Source organism: Pseudopipra pipra, chromosome 6 (assembly GCF_036250125.1).
Source record: "Pseudopipra pipra isolate bDixPip1 chromosome 6, bDixPip1.hap1, whole genome shotgun sequence".
NCBI classification, from domain to species: domain Eukaryota; kingdom Metazoa; phylum Chordata; class Aves; order Passeriformes; family Pipridae; genus Pseudopipra; species Pseudopipra pipra.
In genome coordinates this window covers 29,079,925-29,106,124 of record NC_087554.1, presented here as the reverse complement: position 1 = coordinate 29,106,124, position 26,200 = coordinate 29,079,925, and the positions used below count along the sequence as shown (strand labels likewise).

General features: G+C 38.4%; 1 protein-coding gene and 1 long non-coding RNA gene across 9 annotated transcripts in view; one reads left to right on the top strand and one right to left on the bottom strand.

The window, feature by feature from the left end:
• The window catches only part of RGS6 (regulator of G protein signaling 6), a 266,585-nt gene that overhangs the window by 15,950 nt on the left and 224,435 nt on the right, over positions 1 to 26,200 (top strand). For 6 of the 8 annotated variants that reach the window (XM_064658242.1, XM_064658239.1, XM_064658243.1 and 3 more), the window contains exon 2: positions 2,764 to 2,868. In XM_064658242.1, coding sequence (XP_064514312.1) covers positions 2,785 to 2,868 — 84 coding nt within the window. In that variant the 5' untranslated portion in view covers positions 2,764 to 2,784. Of the gene's footprint in view, positions 1 to 179; positions 407 to 2,763; positions 2,869 to 26,200 lie in introns of those variants that run through there. The other 2 variants (XM_064658241.1, XM_064658245.1) reach the window with 2 other exon arrangements.
• The window catches only part of LOC135416790 (uncharacterized), a 39,099-nt gene continuing 35,831 nt past the window's right edge, over positions 22,933 to 26,200 (bottom strand). The window contains exon 3 of the long non-coding RNA XR_010431725.1: positions 22,933 to 24,592. This is a non-coding gene — a long non-coding RNA (uncharacterized LOC135416790). The remainder of the gene's footprint in view (positions 24,593 to 26,200) is intronic.

The window sequence follows — 26,200 nt, the reverse complement described above, 5'->3', positions numbered from 1 at the left end:
ACTGCCTTATTTTATCTGTAGTCTTTTTTTACTGTAGAATACCATCTGAGAAATGATTATGTGGTTTTGTTTGTGGTTTTTTTTTTTTAAAAAAACCCAATCTATAAGAAAGAGAAAAAAACTTGGACAATGGTCAGAGCCGTCACAATTCGTCAAAGGCCCTGACTTGGCCTGCTAAGGCCCATCTCAGCAGCAGCAATGCTTGGGCTGTGTGGAGGGGATGTCCACACTTGTCTCTGCTCCAAGGTGCACCTCAGTCCTACCTTGTCTCCAGCCTTGTTCTCTGAGATGTCCATCTTGCTGTCACTCCTGCAAAGCAGCTCCTGCTGCTCCTGTCTGAAATCCAGTAGGAGATGCTGGACACTAGTGGGAATCACTTTTGCAAATTTCTATCTTCCAACAACAGGTTGGTCCATTTGTATTGATTACCTTATGTAAACCTTCAAAGACAATCGGTGGCTCCTTCAGTGTCACCATGAACAGCATGCAAGCTACTACTGCACTTGTACAAGATGTTATTGTCTTGTTGCACTAGAGTAGATGAAAAGCTTCAAGAATTGCTATGGGGGAAAATCCTGAAGGATCAGAAAAGATCAAGTGAGCTGACAGTATAACAAGAGAACAGAATTTGTAAATGTGGACGTTCAAAGTGAATAATGCAATGAGTGAAGCGCAGCTAAGTAATGCTGCAGAGGGCTTTTCAATTAGAAATTGTAATTTTGTTCTTTAAAGATCATTGCTCAATTGAAAGTTAATTGTAATTGTTTTCTTTTAAAGTACGCTTATAAAATCTCACATATAATGTAAGCGGTGAATGTGGTCTTTATATATTGCAGGTGAAGCTGAAACTCGGGTGACTTGACATACGCTTTCAACTCTGCTTTGTAATTGCCTTCAAAAAGTTACATAAAATCTCTACCCTGTTCTTGATCCATTCAACTGAGTGATGATAACCTCGAGCCTAATTCTTTAGTGTCTTGAAATCATGACTAAGCAGCGTTGTGAAAATGCACATTAGTGTAAATAATTCAAAGTGCTATAATTTGAAAATGCTTTACTCTTCAACATTTGTGGTATTTGATTGTTTTTGCATCTAATAATCTTGCTTAGAGAATTTATTATGTTTCCTTTTTAGCTCATGACCTGGCACAACAGTATAGTGTTTGGGCTTCTAGAAAGCCATGAGGTTTAATAGGGGTAAAAATAAATTTATTTCCTTTAAATATAAAACAGCATCTAAATTGGTCTGAATATGCCTTGAAAAGGTGATTTGTATATATATTATTAATTTTGAGCTTGAACTGTATTACTGAATTTCAAAATTGGTATGTGCATGTACAAATGCATTTGTGCCCACTCGTGTGTGTGTGCACTCGTACTTTATATAGGAAATGAAGGAATCTGGATTGATGTAGATTATTAAACTTTGGTGTCTTTTATGTCTTGCTTAAAGGGGTATCTCAGCTGCTGTGGCTTCAGTGGAGGATGCCACATTACAACTGTAGCCTTTTCACTGTGGAGATAGGACAGAGCTGGGATGCAGTCTGAGCTTTTCTGATTCTGGCTCTTGACTTGTCCTTGGGAGCTGATAACTGACAGCTAGAATGGCTCAGGGCTGTACTATACATATAATTGTATGCTGTGTATGTATATTATATACTGGGGCACTTTGTCGCCTGTGGCAATGTGAAAGTGGGTAGAAGAAGGAATAGGAAAGTACCTTCCGTAGGTAAGAGAAACAGTTTAGTGGTGAACTGTGTTTTAGAAATGAATGTGTAGATTATGCTTGTGTGAACATAGGTGCTTTTTTTGTCTTAGTTTTTAATAAAATATGTTGAGATGGGACGTTTCAGTACTTTCAATGTTAAAGAAATTGAACTTGTCAGGCAGTTTTAGTGCCATTGTCTGCACAAGGCAATGTTACTTCTAAGGTTAGGAGAGGTCACCAAACAGCTCCACAGCAACCTTTAATTTGAGATGGAACTTGTCAAATATTCTGGTGGAAATAAAATTTAAAATATAACATTTGACTTAGAATTTGAAGTGCCTTCCCTGCACCAGGCCCCTTTTTTCCTTTATTCAAACTGATGCTGTTGCCTCAAGCCTGGCCTGACCTGGAGGAGATGAGGCAGCAGTTCTGTGCTTTTAGAAGATAAGGAGTATTACGTGCAGTAGTCTGCCTGTCCTGCTGCCTGTTCCCAGCTGTGTCATGAGAAGAGATGAGAGACACTGCTTACTCTGAGCAAGCAGCCGTGCCTCCCTGGTTCCTGGCTGCTGCTCTGGGGTTGCAGAGAGCCGTAAATGACTTGAAGTATCTGCAGGCGACAGTCAGCAGTGTGACTGACAGTCTGCTGCACCCCCCAGCTGCATTGGTGCTTACTCTGCATCACAGCAAGCTCTTTATCCTTCTTGGCTTTTTGTCTGCAGGTACTTCAAAGATTCTAGAAAAGTCAAAGCTGTTTGTGCTATATAGCAAGGAAAGGAAGTGTGTGAAGTATTAACTGGACTTTCACTGAATGATAAAAGATCAAAATGGGGGAAGAAATGTGTGTGTGATGACCCAAACCACAGCTGTATGTGACTTGGTGGTCCTCGTTCTTGGGGCATTATCCAGTAGACAAGACAGTTCTGACACAGTGTGATGAATTCCTGCATTGGTTGAAGTCTGGAGTGTGATTACCTCTGTCTGCCTGCCTTGGAGGTGTCCTTGCCATGCCCCAGTGCAGCCTGAAGCGATGCTGACTTTTGCTCCTGTCCTTGCAGTTTGAGCGACAGGAGGCAAACATGGCCCAAGTGCCCGCTGATCCGAGTAGTGCGGAAACTGCTGACCCAGAGGAGAGTTCTCCAAATATGATAGTCTACAGAAAGGTAAGGATTTGGAACTGTTTGCAAAAATCCCTTCTCTATGTGTAAAAGGATCCCATGCCTCTTTTGAAGTTAGAAGTATGTTTTAGAAGGCTTGGTGTTTTCAGAAAAGGAGGTATTTAAAACTACAGCATTTGAGAGCTTGAAAGTTGTACTCTGCTCGGTGAAAGCATTTAAGCTTGTTAGTATAAAATATTTGACAAAAAACCAATAACTTAAATTTTGTAACTTTTTGTGAATAGCTGTTATATGACTTTAGCTAGTCTTTCAAGATTACCAAAGCTAGCTAAAATAATTGTGCATACCTTTCAAGTTTTATCACACTAAGCATAAAGCAGCTGCCGTACAACAATCTTTTAGTACATTTTTTTCTATTTTCATATTTTGATTCTTCACAGTTTTGATTCTTTCACAGTTTGATTCTTTGCAGGTGGTTGTTCTTACTTCCTATTGCCTTGCTTAAATGAAAAAAAAGAGAATTTTCTCAGGTGCTGGGGAAAAATGAATTAGAGAAAGGTACACTAAAAGCAATATCAAGGAGCATTCTTTCACCATGATAAAATATGTTATTCTGAAGTATGTTGGAGGCAATATAAAAGATGAAGGAAAGCAATCTATGCAATGCCATTTGCTATGGCATTGTTTTATTGTGGGGTCAGTGTATCCGTTAGCTTTGAAATTGAGTCTTTTTATAGTTTAATGAAATAATGTAAATATCTTTTATTTAGCCTGCAAAATATTTCTTATGTAGTATGGAAAAGTGCTGTATAGTTTTGACCAAAAGAAAATTTCTTATAAAGCTTAAGTAAGCTACCATTCTGTTAACTTAAGAGCTACAATGGTAGCTCAGATCAAGTTTCCTTTTATAGAATGATCCTGAATAAAATTACTGAAATGGGGTATGTGCTTGCGTGACTGCAATCCTGATGACTTTCATGTGCTGAGAAAATACTTTAGGTTTCGTATAGAGCATAAGTTGTTTAAAGTGTTACTTTTTGTTAACCATAGTTTTGGTTTAGGTGTTCCATATTTGGTTTGGAATCTGGAATTGTTAACATGGGAAAATTTTCTGGGTAGTGCGTAGGCTTGTTTGTTTTGAATGTGTTATGAACACACTTTGGCTGCTAATTTGGAAGTAGCAGTAGTCGGTTAGTCAGATTATCTTTTTAAAACCTGTTTGCTCAGAGGTCCAACACTCCAGCAGGTTGAAGTAGATATGGAGTATGAAAGAAGTGTTTGGTTGCGTGATCTAGAATTAGGGCATTAAATCTGTGACTTTGCAGAGTATCCACTTACTTGTTCTTGAAAACATGGTTTTATTTGTGTGCCTCACTTTCTATTAATCTTATGGCATTTCTACTTAAGGATTTCTCTATTTCTTTGCCTTTTTCTGTTTCATTTTTGTCACTGTAGAATAGGGCTTGAGAGTTATCAACAGCTTGAGTGGTATCAACAGAGAACATACTCATACCATTTGATTCATCTCTCCTTATTGGTGTTCCTCAGATGTCAGTATTATCAGCCTTTCATAATGCAGTCATCTGTCAAAATACATAGTTGTCTTTTAGAATAGCATGTCCCATGCATTGTGAGTAATACTGTATTTTGCATTGTCAATGTTAAGCTAACGCATGTCTGTCAGGTTTTTGTTGCTTTATAAAAAGGGTTAATATCACCTATTCTTCAGAGTAATATTCCATTGGTAATTAACTTTCTAAAGTTAATTTATGTTATTTTATAATATAATTGATATGATAAATTTATGTCTAAATTTATGTTATTTCTGGTGTTAGTATTAGATATTATTTGTTATTCTGATATTATTTTTGATATTAGTTTGATATTAGTTAGATGTATCAATAATGCATCAATTATATGTTCCCTAGTGCTGAAAAATCATATGCAAAATCTGAGACAAGACTTTTATTCTTTTGATTATCTCTCTCCAAATGAATGTTTAGCTCTTCATCTCTCATTTCCTTTCAAATGACTTGATTGCTAGTAATGAATGAGAAAAACACTGCACTGGACTCCCTGAAATATTGAACACAATCTGCTGGAATACTGTACAGTTCAGAATTGGTGTTGTGTCACAGTAGAAGAAAAAATTTGCTTCTCACAGCAGGGATCCTGAGATGCAATTGTTGATACCCCTTAGGAAGAATAAATAGGAGTGGGTTTCAATAATGGGACCACAGTAAATCCTGCTGTAAGTGTGAACTATTTTCTTGCTTATCATAACTGTCACATTTGTGGGTTTTGAGGGAGGAAAGCCCTGCAAGTAGAACCCCAAATTGTTCATACTTTCTTTACTGAGAGTCACTGGAGTCTATTTGAAGCTGATATACCAAGAGGGTGGTTGTAGCCTGGTTTTCCTTATAGTCACTAACAAGAGATAAACACATTTAAAGGACAAATAAGACCTTAGGTGGTACTGAGTGTCCCTTTGGAGCAACCTCTCTTTGTTTTGTTTATGGAGAGAAGCCTAGAACAGGCTGTGCTCTTTATTTAGGTAGGTAAAACTAAGTGGGATGGGTTTTGGCCGTGCAGAACAAAATAAACTAATTTATTTTGACTCAAATTGGTTCATGATATTCTCTATGGACTCCTGCAAGCAAATGGATTCTAACTGCTTTGATTGCTACAGCAGATGGTCTCAATAAGATAAGTCTTATTTTCTTCTACCTTCAGTGTTAACCTTTTGGGGGTTGATATTTATCCGTTTGTGAGGCATGTTACTTTCTAATCCAAAATATTCAGTGTTGCCTCACTGTTTTGGAAGACACCTGTGTGTGAATTAGTGTAGATGCACTTGTTAGTGCTGGTAGTGTTTCGAGGATAATTTGCCTCACCCTACCCTTGTTGAAATGAATTGTACCCTAAACTACACGAGCTGTACTGACTAGGTCTCCAGTGACAATCATGGGTACCTAGTACCTAGCTGTCAGGTACTTATGTCATATGGTAGAAATCTATAATTAAGCAAGCTGCATTCCACTCTTTGGACTTGTGCTTCCTCTCATCTGTCTGTATGTCTCAGTGCTGAGCCCTAAGCTGGTTATACGGCTATGAGTAGTGCTGCAGCAAGGATGTGCTGTAACTTATCTCGTGTGCCGTAGTGATACCTAATGAAAAATGTAAGGGTGCTGCAGATACTGCATTGCCATTTAAGTAGTGCTCTGTGAGTAAAATGTAGGAACCATGTTTTCTTTAATCAGTCTGGCCACATCTGGAGAAGATGCTAATACGTTTTTTTTGATGGAATTGCTCCTGGAAGAGTGGTGCACAGTGCTCAGTCTGCTTGGAATGCGTTACCCTCCTTTCCATGGGAGCAGGGAGTGACATCCCAGTCTTCACTTAAGTCTCTGAGTGTTGTGTGGGTGCTGCAGCATGGGAGGAAAAAAATGCAACAAAAAGCCAGTGAGAGGAGAAAAAACACTCCTAGCAAACAGTAACAGAAAATATCAATTGATTTTAAATGCCTGTCACATTCCCTTGAAATCCAGCCACCCTTGATTGCCTTTCTGTCTTCCAAGTGCTGGTTACTGTGTCCCAGGGGCCCTTTGGCTCATTGTTCCAATAATCCACGTCTGAAAATTCATCTTTTACAGACAATATTGAAAGACAAATGGTTCATGGACACCTTCTGGCACCAGATCTATTAGGTGACCTATTACCAAAATAACAAAATAATTTGGCAAATCAAATGTTCTTACAGAAAGGATGGTGGAAAATTGTCATGTCACTGAAAGAAAACTTGAAATATTTAGGGTTTGACTAAAGAAAAACTAACCGAAAATACCAATAAGGAGGAGTACCTGGGGAATATAACAAGAAGGATGAAAAGACCGAAATTAAAATCTAGATTGGATAGCAAGATGTACTTGTTCCTGAGAGAGATCTCTTGTAATGGGGAAGAGTTTGCAAACTATACTGTTTAGAGATATTTAGAACCACTGTGAGCATACATGCTCTGAGGGGTATCAGAGGGTACTATCAAAGAAATGACCTGCATTATCTGATGGTTGATTTCCATTTCTGCTTAATTTTTGCCAGACACATCTTCTACCTCTGCTTGCTAACACTGGCACTTAGCGAGTTAAATTTTGAATTTTTATAGTTACTCATCACAAATCTTTTGAACAAGCAGGAAAATCTAATTTCCAAAGGCAATTGCTGTTCTAAGTAAATGTAACACGAACTTGCAGCTGCCACAAGATGCTTTCAGAAAAATCTGAGTTGTTTGCTACCTTCAGTATTTGGCAGCCTTACCATCTTTTTAAATGCTGATTTAAGATCTGAATTGAAATCATTAAAAAGAAAAAAGAAAAAGAAGCAGCCTTACATTAGCAGGTTTTCTCCAGGCAGATTTCAGGGTTTCAGTTGTGGCAAGAGGCTGGAATCTTGCTGTCAGGCCTGGTCTAATGTACTGATAGGGCAGGAAATGAGAGAACAAGCAGTTGTGAAGACGGGTGTATGCATGCAAAAAATGTATGGACCATGAGGCAGAAAGATAGGGGAAGAGACTGTTGTTAAAATTAGCTGTTCACATTAATTAAAAAAAAAAAAATGCTGGTCTTATGTGCTAGTCAGAAGACCAAGACTGCTATTTGATTGCTTCTAAGTTATGCTATGAAAAACCATCTCAGTAGGACACTCTCCAAGCAACCAAAAGCATACGAACCCCATAAGGGTATGGTCCAAATGATGACTTGTTGTAAAGAAAGAAAAAACTGCACTGTTTTAAGGTAAGGTGGATTTCATGAATACAACTTTTATTTTTTATTAAATGAAAGCAGTCCACACCTTTTTTGAGGTTTCCCAAACCCTTCAGGATTTCATGCTGCTTTAATGAAAGGCAGCAGAATCTAAAATGTATTTAAAATGTTGAATACTTCTGACATTATTTTATTTGTGTCTTCAGTTATATTTTAGGATTCTGCTGCATGCAAAGGCCTTGAACCGTATTTTTGTACATGAAATCTGAGGTTTTTACACACTTGCTTCTGTAACTGGTTCTTTAACGTAAAACTGTAAATTGATGATGATAATGCATGAGTTGATAATACTGTAAACCTATAGACTTAAGATTTTACCCAAGCATTTTTCTGTACTGTTATTAGAGATCCCTTTATGGTATTTTAAGCTGTCTTACTCTTGACATTTTGTGATTTAATTTTTTTTTTTTACTGTTTCCAGACTGAAAGCAGTAAGCCAAGATTAAACTAGGGTTGAATTTGAGAGCCCTTGTCGGTAATTTGGGAATTGAAATATGCACAATTTTTGATAAGTAGCCCCCAAACTAGCATTGTTAGTGTTGGAAAATAAATTTAAACCCAGTCTTGTTACCAAGATGTGTTGACATACAGGTTAGGCAGCAGGGCAACTTTAACTCTGAACTTCTGTATTGCATATTGAAAAGGAGGTTTCAGTTAATTTATCACTGCAAATGCTCAGGTACCTTGGCTGAAAACAGAAGCTGGCCATTTCTTGAAACCTTGCTAATTTCTTTATTCAGCTGATTACCTTGTCAAAAACTTTGACTGCGTAGGGTGTTGCATAGAAGGGGGAAAATGCCAGTGTGCAAGATGGGCTATTCATTAAATTGTGGGTGCAATAATGGCAGAGCTGGCTGCTTTTTATCGAGGAGATTCCCTCTTGGCATTTCCTTCAATAACGAGTAGTATTCAATAATTCTCCTTCCCTTACTCATATAGTAAAATCCTGGGGCTAATAATCACAGTAGTGGCATTAAATTTAGTTCGAGAGAGAGAGAGAGAGGCTGTACAGTGGGGGTCAAAGATGGGAATGGCCATATGCAACAGGCCTGTCAGGTAGGAGCAACAGCCAAGAGAGACCTGAGTGTGCTAGTAAGTCATAGGGAAGTTATGGTCCAGTATTGAGCAGTTGCAATGAAAATCACAAATATAATCCCAGAGTGTCTTGAAGAAATATTTCCAGAGGAGTGGTAGGTGTCAGTAGTATTATGCAAAGGGCCAGTGATATGGCCTCTTCTTGGTCATGGTGTAGTCTTCTCTGTTGTCATCTCCTGTCTTCAAGGTTGCACAGACTGGACTAGAAACAAGTGGCTTATTTAGCTGAGCAAAAGCTAGTACTTGCGTGTAGACAAATTTTATAAATTTCTGATGGATATAAGCGATTTTGGAATTAGGAGGTGGTTCCTAATTCTCACAAAAGTGGAGTTCTGGAGCAACCACTGCAAGGAGTATTGAGACCCAGGAAGCCATCTGGTTTTAAGATACGTGTAGGCATGTTTTTAAAGAGGTCTGTATGATGTGGTGTCTTGCAAAAGAAGAGAAGTAGAAACAGTGAGCCAAGAAGTCTCTCTAGCCTTATGTCTGTACCTTCTTCAGATTACCTTGAATAGGGACTGACTAAAATACCTTCAAACACCCTTTGTTCATGCAATAGCAAACAGTTTGTACTGCTGAAGTTTGACACGTGTCAGTGTCCTTGAACAACACTAATGCCACTGACCTTGACTGTTGCTGTCAGGGAAACATCGGGATAAAGCTGGGGGCTGTGAGTTTGATTTCCACGTCTGTTAGACGCTATGAATTATTAATGATTTAAGGCATTAGTGTAAAATTGCAGGAAGTTAGTGCCCAGAGGACTTCAGAAGCTGACTTGCATCGTTTAGATGCAAATAAGGCTGTCATACGAGTGGCAGAAACATGTTTTTAGACTCAGGTGGAGGTGATCCACCTGGAGGAAGGGCTTTTGGATACTTCGTGGGTTTTTGTTTTTTTCCATTATTTGTCTTGCCATAATAGTTAAGACTTAGTTGATGTTGAAGACTCAACTCAGATTGGTAGGCAGTGTCCAAAGTTACAAATCAGGAAATACTTGTAATGTGGTAGATAGGTAGGAAGACCCTCAAATAACTATTTTCTTGTTTGTCTTTTTAGGTATATAAATGCATGCATATATATGTACACACACACACGTGTGTGTATTTACATGCCTTTGAAGTAATGAGGAAGAATACATAACCTTTATGTTTTATCCTGGCTATATTGCATAGCCTAATATGAGATACATTCTCAGAACATATATAAGATATATTAAAATGTTATATGTAGATATGATGTATTTCCTTATATATCTTATATGCCTTAAATCTTTCTATTCAAATAATGCATGCACAGAGTAATTCATTTGCATTTCATACATATGAATCTGTCTTTCTTGGCTAGGAAAAGGTGGCCTTAGCCCTAGTGTAAAAATGTCCTTAGTTCTTGTTGTATCCCTCTTTGTAGTTAGAGATTTTGGTGATAAACCTATAGCTTTTTGTTTGGGTTTTGGTAGTTGTCGTTGTTGTTTTCAATCTCTCCATATTCAGAAGCGGTTGCCTTATTTAAACTTACTTAGTTTTCTTTTTCCTCTCTGGCTCATCGTTTCTCTGTTCCTGTTTGTGACTGAAACAAACTGTCTCTTGCACCCATAAAAGTCTAATTACAATGATCTATTACTTTAACTGTTCTCAGAGGCAGAAAAAAGATGAGCCAGGACCAATAGCTATGACAACTTCAAAGTATATTTTTAGCAAAGCAACTAGTGCAAATTTAGCATAGAGATAAAGAGGGAAGGTTCAGCTAGAGGGTAAGATTATGCTATTCTAGCTGTAGCACTTAGTGCCTTGCATTTTTGAAAACAGTTCTCTTTTATTCCCCTAGCATCTTTCTCACATGATTTGCTGTGTATTTGTTGTCACCATTTTAAGTGATGGCCTTGAAGTATTTTCATAGTGTTTACTTTTGCTTACTTTACTTTACTTTTACTTTCTTTTTTACTTATACTTGTGATTTACTCTTGCATGTTGTTTTGGGCAGGATGCTGAATATGAGTGTTTTCTTTCTGCCTAACACTTTATTTTAGCCACGTGCTTGTTTCATTTATTAAAAAGAAAAAACAAACAAACAAAAAGAAATAGTGAAGCAGTATAGAGCTGCTACGCTGATCATTCCAGGAGGCAGTTTCTGGCTATTTCAGATGCAATCTTGAACCCTAATATCTAATCTGAACCTCCCCTGGTGCAACTTAAGATCCTTTCTTCTCATCCTTTTGCTTGAGACATAGCAGAAGAGACCGACTGCCACCTCACTACCACCTCCTTTCAGGTAGCTGTAGGGAGCAACTACCTTTCAGGTAGTTGTTGGAGGTCCCTGCCAACCTCCTCTTCTCCAGACTAAACAACCCCAGTTCTTAAAGCAGTTTTTCAGCAGTCTTAAAAGTATTTGAGTTCACTGTGGGCTGCACACAAGCACTAACTGTAGCCAGTGGCTGACATAATTGTCTTTAATTGCATAAATTTGATTTATTCGAGAAACATTTGGCCATAGAATGAGGCCCTGAGTTACCACTGAGGTGCAGGTGAAGGCTTACAGAAGCTACATGCTCCTACTCCATTTTGCACTGTTGCACTTATTTTTTTCTCTCTTAATTGTTTCATTTGACAGTCTGGCTGTTCTCACAGTGTAGCTATTTTAAATTGGTGAAAATCAACTGAAGCCTGAGTGCCCTTTAGGCCACTGTTGTTCGGTAGCACTGAGTTCACCTACCAGGCTGAGGGGGAGCAATGAAAGAGAGACATGGTCATGTGCTGGGGCATATACTCTGTGGTGGACACTGCTTTACACTCCTGATTTTGATGCATTCAGTTGAAGTGCAAAGAAAAAGAGTCAATGACCAGAGAAACCGTTGAAATATGTCAAGTTGTAGAGAGCTTCCAGGGGCATTCAAGGACAAGCAGCTCAGATGCTTCTTTCTAAATGAATTACAAAAACATGCAGGAATGGGTACACTGACTCTATTACTTTAATAGTGTCTTAATTTTTTTCATACTTATGGCAGTTGACCAGCTTTCTCTGTGGCAGCTGTACCACTTCATGTGTATTTTGAATAGTGCAAACAGAACCCTTGGGATGGAAAACTGGTTAATGGAGGGAGATTGTAATGAGAGAGAAGGTGGCTGTTTTAGCTTCTAGGCTTCCACCTCACAGCCAGATGTGATTCAAAAAATAAGAAAACAGTGACATTTTGCCATCTCTTGCTGGGTCCATTGGAAATCACTTCATTCTGGTTGATTTTGTAGCAGACAGACACCCCTTGCAAAAAAATTACCCTGGAGACACTGGGTAGTATGAATTGAGATGTCCAGACAATACCAGTCTGTCCATCTTGGCTCTGATGGTTTTGGGTTCTGTATTCACTGGACCTGAAAATTTGATTCTATGGGAAATCCTTAGAAGGAAAGGCAGCAGCTTCAGCACAAAGGAATCCCTCCAGCTCTTCAGGCACCCTGTCACATAACGGTTGACTTCTGAAGGGGTCTCTTAGATGTTCTGGTCATCCCCCTAGTGCTCAGCAGTTTGGATAAAAATCATACCAATATCTTGAGTTATCTTTCAATTTCACTTCAGCAAAATTTAAGGAAAGCTCTTGGAAAGGTCAAAACCCAACTCTAGACTGAAGCAAGAGAGTGCCTGTGAGGTGCACATGGAACCAAACCAAAACAAAAAGACACCAAAAAACCAAAACAACAAAACAAAACCCAGAGAAAAACACCACCATCAACTGAGTGAGTACGGTGAATATGGTGGTAAATGCCTAATGAAGTGTTTAGGGATTCCTGGTAAAGGACTTTTCCTCTGCCAGTTTGTTAAGAGCAAAAAGGTGACAGGCAATGTGGCTGCTGCTGCCTCTACCTGGAGCACTGAATGTATCATGTGTTTTATGATATTCTGTCTTTGGTAATCCAGTGACCTCACTGTCCATGTCCATATGTATTTACTAAGTTTGAGTTCTGTTGCTTTTGTTTTTTTTCCTTCAAACACTGCTGTCTTAGATTGTAAGCATTCATTGCTGGTGCTGAAATCAGATCAAAGAAATGTCTTTTTACCTCTCTGGAATGCCTAGTGTACAAAACTTGAATTACTGCTGACAAAATGTTTACCTAATGGAAATCAGTACTATCTTCCTGGATTCCTAAGGATGAGACTTTTATAGGGAAACATCTGAAATGTTTAATAAGAATTGTTAGCTCAGTAAGTTTGCAAGCAGCTGAAACTTAGTTGAATCATAAAATGGCTCTATAATTCACAGAGGAACTAAATGTTGTGAGGTACATTTGTTTGGGGATATGAGGATGAGAACTTTTTTATGTAAATAAGCTGTTTATGAAAACTTGTGAACAAGGTATCAGTAAGGATTTTTATTGGGTTCCTGGTGGTGTGTTTAGCAAATGCAGAAATGGAGACTGAGACTAGCTTAGGTATTGCAGTGCACCTACCCTACACATTGCCTTGATTTAGATTCGTTTGCCTCCTCACTGACGGCAGGTATTTGAAACCAGTGCTGTGACATGAGGTGCACAGCTCTTGAAAGGTTTTCTAGAATCATCACAAGAAACAGATTTTCTTCTCTGTGACTTCCTGACTGAAAGTGGAAGTGTGTAGCAAACCATTTAGGTGCACATCTGAAGCTGTCCTCCAGATCTTGCCAGACATAGCAGGTCAGGGAGCTAATAGAGGGTATCACTAGTTGTTTACTTAGGACTTCAGGGAAGAGCTTGGAACAGGGCAAGTGGTCCCTCATGTTGGAAGAGCAATATATCCAAAAGAGATGGGTTAAAATTGTGTAGGAAGAGTCTCAGGCAAAATCAGTGCTCAGGAAGGAGAGGAGGGATGGAGGAACATGCTTTTTTCCATCAGATTATGTGTTGAATCTGACTCATCATAACTTTTAATGTAATGCTCCCATAAAAATTGGACATTCCCATTTGTTGTGACTAATGCTTTCATGCTTTGTCTAACCTACCCCAGACTTCAGAATGACAAAAGTATGTCTGTGCTGAAGCAGGTAAAGCTTTCAGGATCTCCACCCACTCCCCTCGACCTTCTTGTCCTAATTAAAACCAAAGTGTTCTTTTTCTCTTAGATTCACACAGAAAAAACCCAAAATTTTCCACAGAGTTCTGTAATGGAAATACAGCTTTCACATACTGCTGTGGAAATTAGGTTAAGTAAAAACAGGAACTCTTAGCCTCTTTTATGCAGGTTTCTAATTGTTACTCTTCAGTTTCTTCTATTACTTTGGGTCAGAGCATGAGTAGCAAGGCAGAGGGAATGGAATTAGAAATTTATTTTTTACACATTGCTGAAATAAAAGCTTCTCCTTGCTGAAAAATTAATTACTGAGTGTTCCAGCACCTTATAAGATATTTATGTGTTCTCCTGAGTCCTGTCTCCTCCTGTATCAAAGTGCTGTCTTGAGAGCAGTTCAGGCGAGAGGGCTGCTCAGCTGCACTTCATAGTCTTCCTCTCTGCCAAGGAGTCTCAAGACAGCACTCAAAAACAAAGAGACATAGTCTAGGGAAAGTATGAATATTAGATCACTCTGGTTTAATCACTTGGGATATGGTGGCCTCAATTTATGCATCTGACATTTTGGAGGTTTTGTTGTTGTGATTTCTAAAATACATCTCAAAATGGTTAAATCAAGAGTTCTTAATGGGTAATGCTTTTGTGGTACTGTTGTCCAAGTCTGTGTCCAATGTATAAAGAATTTGATTACAAAATCAGTTGTCTCTTACTTTAATGGCTTTTTGAAACATTTTCACTGTGGCTTCTCCCCCTCCCCCATCTGATCTTTGAAACAGAGAGAAAAGAATGATTTGCTGGATTTGTATCATTTGAGAATGCACACGATAGATGGTGGCCTGATTAAATAGCATCCTGAAGTTGCCTGTTCTTAAAAGGGAAATACTTGCTAGCATCAAATCTGTTAGTTAAACATAATGGCTACTCTATTGCTGCAGCAAGTGCTCTCCCAGGGCAGGCAGCTGAGGAAATGTGTATGAACTACAGCTAGACTCTGTGCTGGTGTTCCCAGCTGCACCTTCAAAGTTACTGTCTTGAAACCTTATGTACGAGTGGAGGGAAACTGAGGTCACTGTCTTGACTCACTTTGAGATGATGCAGGGAATGTCACCTTAGGACGTGCACATTTTGTTTCTGCCTCATCCAGCTCATCTGTGCAAGAGGATCTTTATAAGTAATATGTCATAAGAACAGGAGGATCCAGGAGGCTACTTAGTCTGCATGTTTGTTGCTGACCTCAGTGTTCATCTCTGTCTGACTTGGTTCCTGGGGAAGATGGGGGCCCATTTTAAAGCTTGCAGGTCTCTTACCTTTTACAGAAGTTTGCCCTGTGCCTGTATCCTGGTAAAAATGTTTTAGGTCCTCTGGAAGAAGAAGCTGATACTACTTATTTGTATGCAAAGCAGCTGAAGCATCAGTAATACTTAACAGCATCAGTAGTCCTGAAAATTTGTCTGACTCTATCACAAAACCTTTGAGAGCAAAGCTTCAAAGAAGTAACTGCAAAAAGCTTGTGTTACAGTCTCTGAGTAGTGAACAAGCTGAAGGTCAATTGAGGTGTTTGACATCATGGTGATGCTGGGGACAAAGGGTGGCTTTTTCATACTGGGAATGGGGAGGGAGGTTTGATATTTTGATCTGTACAGGGTAAATACACTGTCTTCTGCCTTCCATATCACTTGTGCTTTTTCTCCCTATAGGTCACACTGCTGTCTCTGTTCTGCCACCTGCACTGAGTCTATTTTTCTTTCTTACTTCAATTCACTTGACTTCACTCTGCCTCAGTCCATTCAATGAAAACTATTCAAAACACTGCTTTTCCTGTATCATTCCCTTCCTCTATCAGTGACAACTTCTTCCTCTATCTGTGACAACTTCTTGCTAGTACAGTTTGCCAGAAGATAACTCATGTTTTGTTTTTGAGAAGGCTTTGGCATGTCTTTCTGTTCTGATGCCAAGGAAAACCAACACACCATAAAAATATAAGAAATGAAATGAAGATGCTCCTCTAGAGTCACTATCCCAGAATTAAAATGAAATCATAATCATATTGCATGAAAGCATTTCTGCACATGTTATCTTATAAACTTAAGGTAATAATAAAGTAAGTTTTGAAGAATTGTATAACTGACTAGGTGAATATCCCATCCTAACTAAAGCTTGCCCTAAGTGCCAGGCCTGGTTTCCACTGGTCCTGCAAGCTCCCTCATTGTTTTACTTCACCAGTATAAATCTATATTAATAAGTTGAAGACATCACTCACTATATTTATATCTTCCTGTATCTAAGTAGACTAAGTCTAGCCTTTAACCTGTTGGTTTGCTCTGTCATTAGCTAAACTAGTCACTTCCTGCTGTGCATATTTTTTCTGCTTCCACAGCTTCTCATCTACTTCCCGTCATTCTTTTCATTTGATATTTCTTTTGCCCTCTGTTACTTAGGCTAAAAGCCTTAACTTCTAAAGCTTTAAGAAAACCCACAAACCAAACAAAAAACAAACAAAAAACAACTCTGCAGAAGTCTGCTGGCATTACTACATCCCTTCTAGCATATTTTCAGCCTGTTCTTTATAAGAGGAACATCCTTTCTGCCTGTGCCTGTGCAGCACTTAGCCTAATGGCCCGTGACTTGAACTCAGTCCTGGTTCTGAGTTACGGAGAAGGAGCCCCATCCCAAGGGGAGACGCTTATAATACTTTAATTAAAGCTGTCTTGTAAAACGAGAGTAGCATTTGCCTCTCCTGACGGATCGTAATGTTTTTTATTACTTAAGATACACATATGGTTTATGATGTAGATATGATTTTTAAAGCAAAACAAAGCACTGTTGTATTCCTTTAGAACTAGAAATCAAATGAAAGAGTAACTGAAGTCCTGATTAACAAAACAGCTTATATTCTTTCTGCTCCACTGGCTTTAAATTGCAGTTCCACAAACCGTAGTTATTCAAAACACAAAGATAATTAAATATTCAGATTTCTGTTACCACTAGACAGGAGACAGACAGTCAAATTATCTATGTTTGAAATTTGTAGAGCAGATTAATTGACTGTATTTCTGAACCAGCCTTTTGGCTTGTGGAGCTGCCCTCTACCAGCTATCTCCTCTTCATCATACTCCCTAGTGCTTTGCAGCCAGCAGGTGTATGTAGTCCACCAGGTCTTAAATATTCTTAAATGTTCTGCTGAGTCCTTGATCTTCAGTGGCAAGTAGTATGAAATTATATACTTTATATATATATATATAAAATGATATATTTTATAATGCTAAATGAGAACTTGTGCTCTAGAAGAAACTAATAAAGGTTTCTCCTGCAGTTTGGACTGGGCCTGAGCTGTCTTAAGGTGTGCAAACAGAAAGAAGAGACAATGCTGAGTTCCAACAGCTGTTTTCTGGTTTTTATCTTTCTTTCCTCCTCAAAGTATTAAAATATTGGTGGAAGTTTCTCATGTGGCAGTGTTTGAGTTCAAAGTCCTCTAATCAAACATCTGTGAGTTCTCCTTCTGCTGAGGTTTCCCTTCATGCTTGTATGTACTTTACGATAGATGGTTGAAGTTTCAATTTCTTCCCAGTCCGTCACTCTCCTCTGAGACTGCCAGAGACAGCAATTCACTCAGTAACTAAGGTATTGTGCTGTTGCTGTTACAGTGGCTCTCAGTTACACAGTGACAATCCAACCAAATCAGGCAATTCCAATTAGCACTTGCGTAATGAAACAGAACTACATTTTTATCTTATTTACCCTCTTAGTGCTAGACTCCAAGCAGTTATATGGAGGTTGAAGGCTGTATATATAAATGTGTTAAATTGTTTATTTTTACCGTTACGTCGATCTCTTTCTGTCCTGACTAGCTGTCTTCATTTCTGCTCCATTTGAGGAGAAAATAACAGTGTCAAATAACTAAATTGGAGGAGGAAACCCACAACCTCATAAAGTGCTATTTTCAGGCTTCTGGAGTGGTGTTTGTAATTCTGTGTAAGGTGGAGCCATTTGAAAGATAAGACCTTCAGTTTTCATGATTTAGATATCTATCAATGCTATCAATGCTTCTGTTTTCTTGGAATACAGAGTTAATATGTGTTTAAGTAGCTAAAACTGGCCCCCTCCCACAATGCTTTATCCAGTTAATGAAACGACATTAACCTTATTTTGGTATGGACTTGCAAGCCAGTGAACTCAAGCACTTTCCTGTGTTTTGGTCATTAATCTTTAAGAAAATGTTTCCATTTTCAAGGAGAACAGTATTTTGTTTTAATATTTATAGAAACACATCAAAAAATCACTGAAGAATAGAAAATGGAAGGACTTTTAAAAGTAATTTATAGATTCCTTTTCCAACTTTAAGAAAGTTTACTGAAGATTCCTGCTTCATAGTCCACATTATGTAGATGAGATCATTATTTTTGAAATAATGACATCTTTGCCTTTATTGCCCTAATTTATCTGAAATTTTATTATAGGATGTCTGTAGGAGATTTATTAACAATATCTTAAAGTAAACAATGAACTGCAGACAACATTTTTTTAGAAATGCTTTTATCTAATGAGTCACAATTTACCTCAGAAGAATTGGTGCAGGCAAATTACCTTCCCAGCAACAGTTTCCCTCTCATCTTGCTTCAGTAGTCCTTAGAAGAGACAGCTTGGCATCTGAACTGCAGAGCTTACTCTCAATACTTTGAGTGTCACCTTAAACCAGCAGTAGAGCAAAAGAGATGAAGGTTTATCCTGTAGCCAGAATTTTAAAACAGCACTCTGAAATCAAACTCAGCCCCTAAGTTTTTATTTATGTATCCATTTGTTTATAGTCAGAGAGAGAGAGATGTCCAGGTGCAAGATCAAGTGGCAGGTACTGTAGGCTTTGGTTAAGGTGTGTGACATCTAATGACATCTACAGTTATATTGATTATTTTATTGCTTCTGCCTTATAGCAGCAGTATTCTTGCCTGGTTTCTCGCTGAGCAAGCAATCTCAGTCTGAAATGTACCTTCCCCCTTTTTATTTCACCTCTTTGCTTTTGTTACTTATTCTTTACCCTTATCTCCTGTGTGCACTCCACAAAATAAATGCCATAAGAACCTCAAACCTGTTAAACAGGGAGAGGAAAGCCTAAAATATTACCGAGTTTTGAGATCTTTAAAATTTAAGAGGAAAAATTTTATTTTTAGCATGTTCCATGATTTGCATCATCAGATCAAATGCAGTCTAGTTCATTCTCCTCTGCTTGTGTCTGAACACTGCCTAATGTCAGACCCACCAAGGCCATGAGAGCACTGCCGGGTATTGCCGTAGTATTGCTCACATCAGTGTGGGAACTGTGTCATTGCAATTTTTTGGTTTGTGTTTTCTGCCAGAGCGGCATAGATGGGTATTGAAAAGACCTAGAAATGGCACTACACTAGTTTAAAAGTCTTGACTTTGGCCTAGTTGTTCCCATTCAGAGGCCTGCATGTAATTTGGGAAGTTGCTGGGGTACTTTGCCAGGGTCTGGGTGAGGAAAGGAGGATTCATTTATCTTTTACTCTCTAAAGTTCCTTGTACTCCCAACCTAGTCTTTCTTTCATGGTTAATAAAATGGTTTTTTCATCTGCCCTTGGCAGTTTCTAAAAATAGAAAGGCCTATTCTGTAAGCAAAATTTCTTAAATTTATTTTCCTTATGGTTCTTTCGTTGACTCTCCTTTTAGAATTTTGAGATGGAAAATAGACAAAGCAAAAAGGGCTTCATAATTTAAAAAAAAGTTCATGTTGATCCACATCTGGTTTTATCTTAGATGGAAGCAACTTGAGAGGAATGAATCATCACATCAAAAATCCCTTCCACTAGAAGGGTAGTAAGCTGTAGGTGAAAACACTTCTGCATGTATTTGACCCTGGTTTCTTACAACAACAAGTCTTTTATAGAATTCTCATTGTGGAGCTCAGCATCATAATCCTTCCTACATCAAACAGTGAAAAAAATCTCTGTTCAAATCCCGTCTGTCACCTTGAAAATACTGCCTCCAAGTAGTTTACGCTGTGCTAGATGTGCCATAAAGCGGAGGGTGGAGGGAGAAGATTAGCTTTCCTCTACTGTCTAGAAAAGAACAAAGTCCTACACTGCATGTTAAGGGAAAGAATTGAGATTGTGTAAAATAGGTCAGAGATGTATTTCATTTCAAAAGGCTTGGGTTGAGAAAAGAGAGAGTATAAAATTTTCCATAATGGCAATCAGGTAACCCTGAAGCGTAGTGGTTATGAAATAATTACACCCCAGAAGGATTAGAGGCATCCACCATTGCCTGCTGCCTTGTAATGCCTCAGGGATGTGATTAACTTATGATAATTAAAGCTCTTATAGTGGAAATATGGTATGAACATGGAAGGTCTGAAGAAGTTTCAGGGTGTGGCTCGGTACATCATCTGGTGTTCATGTGAATCTATGCTGTAAACATCCTCTCTCTTTAAGCATGTTTCCTTGTTGTTTGACCCTTAGTAATGGCACCATAAATGAGTATGTTTCCTGGAACCTGAATGATTTGTTCAGTGCCTTGGACTCCAATAGCATAGTGCTACTGCTGGAGTGATTATCTGAAATGCAGATACCCTTGATGAGCAGTCTAATAGCTTCCCTACTTGCCAGTTTTAAACAGCATGGAGGCACGGATCATACTCACTGTGGTCTTCAGGACAGTAAAGCTGTGTAAAGTATGTACACTGCTTGGGGAGGACAACTTCTGGATGACTCTACCTTTTGTAAAATTTAGTTGGTACTGAATCAGAAATGTCATTCTCATTTACTTTCTTCTGATGTGGGTGAATGTATAAGTGGAGGTCTGTCACTCCCCATATGTAGACCTATGAAGTCTACTCTCTTAACCAAAAGTGCTCCCATCAGTTTTCTCTCACCTCTGAGAAAATGATTCCAAAGAAAATATTTTAATTTCTCACGGTATTAAGAATGCTAAAGCCAGGGGACCTTGTCTTCACGATAAAGATGCGGATATTAAGAAATATTTTAGGATTAGTCCCAACCTAGATGTACTCCCTTGTAATTTTGTATAATCTATTTGAAAATTGGATAAACTCATCTTAGAAAAAGAAGTTAGCATGGAACAGGAGTGTCAATATGAAAAAGATCGGCATTTAAAAATCAATTTTCTCTATTTTTTTTCCCTCGGTAATTCTTAGACTCTTCTTGAAAGCTTCTTTCTACTTTATACAAAATATATGTCTGAAACATGAAAACAGAAATGCAATCATCTCAAAGTATGAATTTTCCCTACATTAAATTCTGTGAAACCCTCTTTCTCTTTTTACATTTGCATTGCATCATGGAACCTAATCCCAAGCATCAGCACGACAGAAGTGCAGTGTGCATTGGCAGGGGCTTTATTTCTATGGTGTTGTCAGTAAACTCTTCTGAAGAGGCATCTTAGTTACTTTCACCAAGAGAAAAGTGATGTATTACAGACTATGTAGTGGTGCAAGACATGACTTACCTATATGATTTTACTTCCTCAGCTGTGTACTAGTGGTTTAGGTTTCTTGTGACTTAACACCATGGATATTGTTTGTAGTACTGGGGGGTAATAACAGGTTTACCAGAAGCATGTATTGCTCAAGAGGACAGTGTGGGAATGGGTTGTTCCTCGAAAGGCTGTCAGTAGCATGACTATAGAAATTTGGTGTTCTTTATCAGATGTAGCAGTTGGCTTCATTAGCACTGTCAAGTGCTGGGCTCTGCCTACTGACTGCTGATCAAGCCTTCTGGGTGACTTCTTTGGTGACGGCTGTCTATTGTGAAGCTGTCATCTGCTCAGAGAGAAACAACTGGTGATTTTCTTGTAAGGCAGAAGATGCACTGTTGGTTTCTGCTGACCTTGGCATAACCTGCTGAGGATGGGGTAGTCATGCTTAGTAAGTTACAAGATTTACTAACTACTTATGCTTCAAATGTAGGCTAATTTCCCTGTGAAATCTATGTAAGCAAGATTCAGGTTTAGATGCTTTTGACTACTGCAAAGTTAACACTAAATTTATTCAGAAATGTTTTGGTGTTTAAGTTGTTAGTGGATTTATCAAGAATGTGTTTTTTAGAGAGATGCAATCTAGCCAGTGGTAAAACCTGACTATCTTATATTTCATTTTTCCTTGATCTAGTTAAGTACTCTGACATATATATATCCCTAAGTACAACCAGGCTTATGCAGGGATATGCAAAATAACATGTTCCTATGCTTGTTTGTGTTTACTGACTACAATATAGGATATCCATGTTTTTTTGAACGGACTTTTTTATCCATTGTCGGTCTTTGGCATGGTGATATTTCCTTATTTGTGGATTGGTTGGGTAGATAATAAAGCTTTCACTCTTTGGATTGTCAAGAAAAAGGGTAGGAGAGGCATTACTTCATACATAAGTGAAGTACACTAGTCACCAAGACTTAATATAATCTCTTTTTCTTTCTGTTGGTTACTTGTTGCTTACTCTTAGTATTGAAGATATGTTGAGATCACTATGATCACTATGGAGGGTTTTTTCTACTTTAAAACGTACGAAGATATTGTTCCTACTTTTCTTCTTTGCCCTTATAGTGGAGACCACCAAAATGTCTGAAACTTAATACCTGTGGAATATCATGTTTATACCTTTTCATACCTCTTCTTACCCTGGAGCTGAATTAGATGAGATGGGCTGTAGCAATTGTATACAGCTGATCAGTACGAACAGCTTCTTATGATGGCTCTCACAAGAATGACTCTTCCGTGCAATAAGCTTCCAGAATAAGAGATACTGCATTGTAATTTAAGAGCTTGTCTTCTGTATGCTATGGTACTATTTGTTCTTAGTACTTTGGGCTCTTCTGCCATGGTAAGGTAATGCCCAGTGTGGTGGGGTGAGCTCTGAGCTTACAGAGCCTCAGATGCGTTTCCAGGGGCAGTGGAGAAAGAGCCTTTGCAAACATGCTTATTTACTTCACTTTGAAAATATCTATGAATATCCTTGGGAATTGGGGAAGAAGAGCCAGTGAACTGTAAAGTTGTTCCTCAGCTTACCATTCACTACCTTACTGTGTCTTCAGGTCTCACCACACGTGCATGGACTGTTTGGGAAGGGTGCAGCATCTGAGGCCCTAGAATATCTTACAAGTCAAACCACCAGGCCTTATTGAATGTCTTCATTTGTTTATTATGTAGGACAGCTTGGTGCTTGAAGGCACGTCTTTATTTTTCTCCTTCTCTCCATCCCCTTCCTCTCCCCCCACTCCACCCCTCTCCCCTCTTTCTTCTGCTTAATAATTTTTAAACATGTTTTGTTTCTATTGAGCAGAGTGTAGCTCTCTTAAGCAGTATTGAGTGTGGTGCTTTCCCACAGGATAAAGGTTAGCCAGCAGCTTCATCCAGCTTATCTGTAGTTCTTCCTATTCTCCTAGATGTGGAGATCTGAGAACTCTCAGACTAGTGTTATATACTGGGCAAAGTTGTTTTACAGTGACCTTCTGACACACTGGTACTAGCCCAGTGTTTACCTAAGTTGCTGAAGTATTTGGATTAATTGGCTTGTTGGTTGTTTTTTGTTTGTGTTTTTTGGTGCTTGTTGTTGTTTTTTGTTTGGTTGGCTTTGGGTTTTTTTGTGGGAGGGGGGTGGTGGGTGGTGTGTGTGGGGTGTGTTTTGGTGGTTTTGGTTTTTTTGCTGTTGTTTGGTTTTGCTTTTTTTAAATTTTATTTTTGTCCCATTATTTGGATGAGACTGAAGCCAAGAAATCTCATTTCAGAATTGTCTACAAAAATGTGCAGTGTTTTTTGAGAATGGATGAGTTGTACTATTCAAATGTTGTTAATGAAATTGTTGATGTTCACTAGGTGCTCAAATATTTTAGCAATCCAATTTGCCACCAAGAGCAGCTTCTTAAGCCTGGGGTCTTTCTTTGAAAAAAAATTCAGTGACTGCAAATTGACTCAATCATCTTCCAGCCTTTTGGCCAAGATCACTCTTTGTTCTCCGTAGCCTTCATGCCATGTTTAACTGATTCTGGATTAAAAAAATGCACACTGACCTCCAGGTAGCCAGGAATGCTTTTTCAGAAACAGCTACTGAACGTTCCTCTTACCAGTTATTTGCATGAGGCTTGCAAAAATATTAGTTGTTTTAAATGGTAGAAATCTTAAAACTTATAGGCTTGGAGTACTTAATCAGGTATTTATGGTTATCTTTATTTCCTGAACATTGTATTAAAAAGACGAAGGACAGCTGTGTTTTCTGCTTTCCTGGATGGTACATGTATCTCTCTTTTTCCCTGTGGAGAGACTTGAAGGTGGCCAGCCTTCCCATGAAGGCTGGAGAACTGATAATTCTATTTCACATAAAAAAAGGAGAGGTTTGGGAATTTGTCTCCTTTCACATTGTTTCCCCAGAAAATTTAGTTTGAACATGGCATATTATATGCTTTTAACAACACTAGCATACTTAATTTCAAATTTTACTACTTGCTATTTTTGTATATCTTGATCATGAATTGTTATTTTACTTTTTTTTTGAACTGCAGTGGCAATTGATGCTATAGTTGTTACAACAGAAATGTAGAAAAATATAAATAAAAATAAATTTATAAAATTAAGTTTTGTTTGGAAATGAACAATAGAATGAGCTGTGGTGCATTTTAATTTGTAATGGATCTATGCTGAAAGGTTCAAATGGATATTTGTAGGATTATGATATCTAAAATAGTGGTTGTATTTTTTCTGCAGCAAACAAAGCCCTTTTTATTATGTATCATATTGGAGCTGGAGGCAGTAGTGCTCAGGTGCAGCAAATCAGAAATTCTGTTATCAGCATATTGGAAATCTGAAATGAAAGGAGTAACAAAATGATTAGCCAGGAGAAATGCACCTGTGCCACTAAGTGCAAAACTCTCTTAAATATACTCTTTGCATGCTCATGTTTCTTATTCATCTGCAATTTATTGTGTTTACAATTTATGTCTGCCTCAAAGGAAAAATGGATTTTTCTGGAGGATCAGTCACGACTGTTCTGGAACAGTCAAGAGACTGTTGCTTCTGTCCTGGGAGTTACATCTAGGAACCACTTGGTCTGAGAGGATGTCCAGGTGTCAGTACTGCCCAATGTGCCTTGCTGCAGTGGTGAAGAGCTGTAGGTTTCAGCGCTTTGTCAGCATGGATTGCATCACTCACAGTATCCCAGGCTTGGCTTGGGATTGCTGCTAAACCAGACACTGCTACAATATTTCAGGCAGAGTTTGTGTTTTCTAAGTCATAGCAATGAATGCAGAATAAAATGTTTCAAAATTCAGTTTTATATATGATAGCCAAATCTTGTTACAGAAGCAGCAGTATGAGCAGTGCTGATTATATGCCCTTGTCCCTTCCCGTCAATGTCTACCTAGGATTTGACCATATATATATATATAAAAGTAGATTGTTATTTTAGTGTTATAACAAGGCTATGCGTTTTCCTCTTTTTCTGGGGCAGTGCTAGGGTTCATAAATGCAGCTGCAAACATAAAAGGATCTTCATTCAAGTCATGGCAGAGCTACATGGAAGGGCTCTGAGAAATAGAAACTAGGGTTGAATGGGCAGTTCAGAGGGCTAAGATTTTATCACAACATAAAGTTCAAATTCAGTCTGTTGTTATTACTTTTCAAACTTGGATACATAATCAAAAGCTATGTTAAAGGAAATAGAATGGTACCAATGGCAAAGTGCTTCCTCTCAATGCTGGTGAAAATTCCACATGAAGATGGTTGTATTTGTGGTGCTGCATAAGAGAGGCTGAAAGGACTGATGAGTGGTTCCTGATGAAGATCTGAACAGCTAATATGTGGTTTAGTCCTGTCGATACTGACGGAAGAATTGAAAGGATAGGCATAAGACTGAAATTTGTCAATTTACCTGCCTACCATATATTATAACCAAATGAATAAAGCAGCTTTTGCATACCACAATTGACTGAAAAAATGCATGCAAACATTTTGTCATATTAACCATCGTTAATATTTGAGTTCCAAACTTTTATATAAAATGTCCTGATTTTCTTGTTCTTGTCCAGGAAATGCTTTTGCAATGACAGCAACACATTACCCTAAACTGCAAAATGTTAATGTCTTAGGAGTACTCATGTTCAAAAAAGGCTGTAGTTATCCCAAATTTTAAGGCAAGGCATTTGACACACTTCTCTGTTTAATATGGCCTGGTAGTCACACCTTAGTGATGAAATGTTGAAGAAAGTGTCGATGATGTTGCAAGACCTGCTGACCTACATCTAAATTTGTCTTTTATCTGCTTTGTCCTTGTCTAGAAATGGCGAACCTTTATGGGGGCTGATCAGCCTCTGCTTATTATCCTTTTAGATCCCTTTAACTGGACTTTTGCTCGTTGCCAGGAGAGCTAAGTCAGGAAACTGCAGCAGGGCCTGCTGCAGTTGTTGGAGGTGCC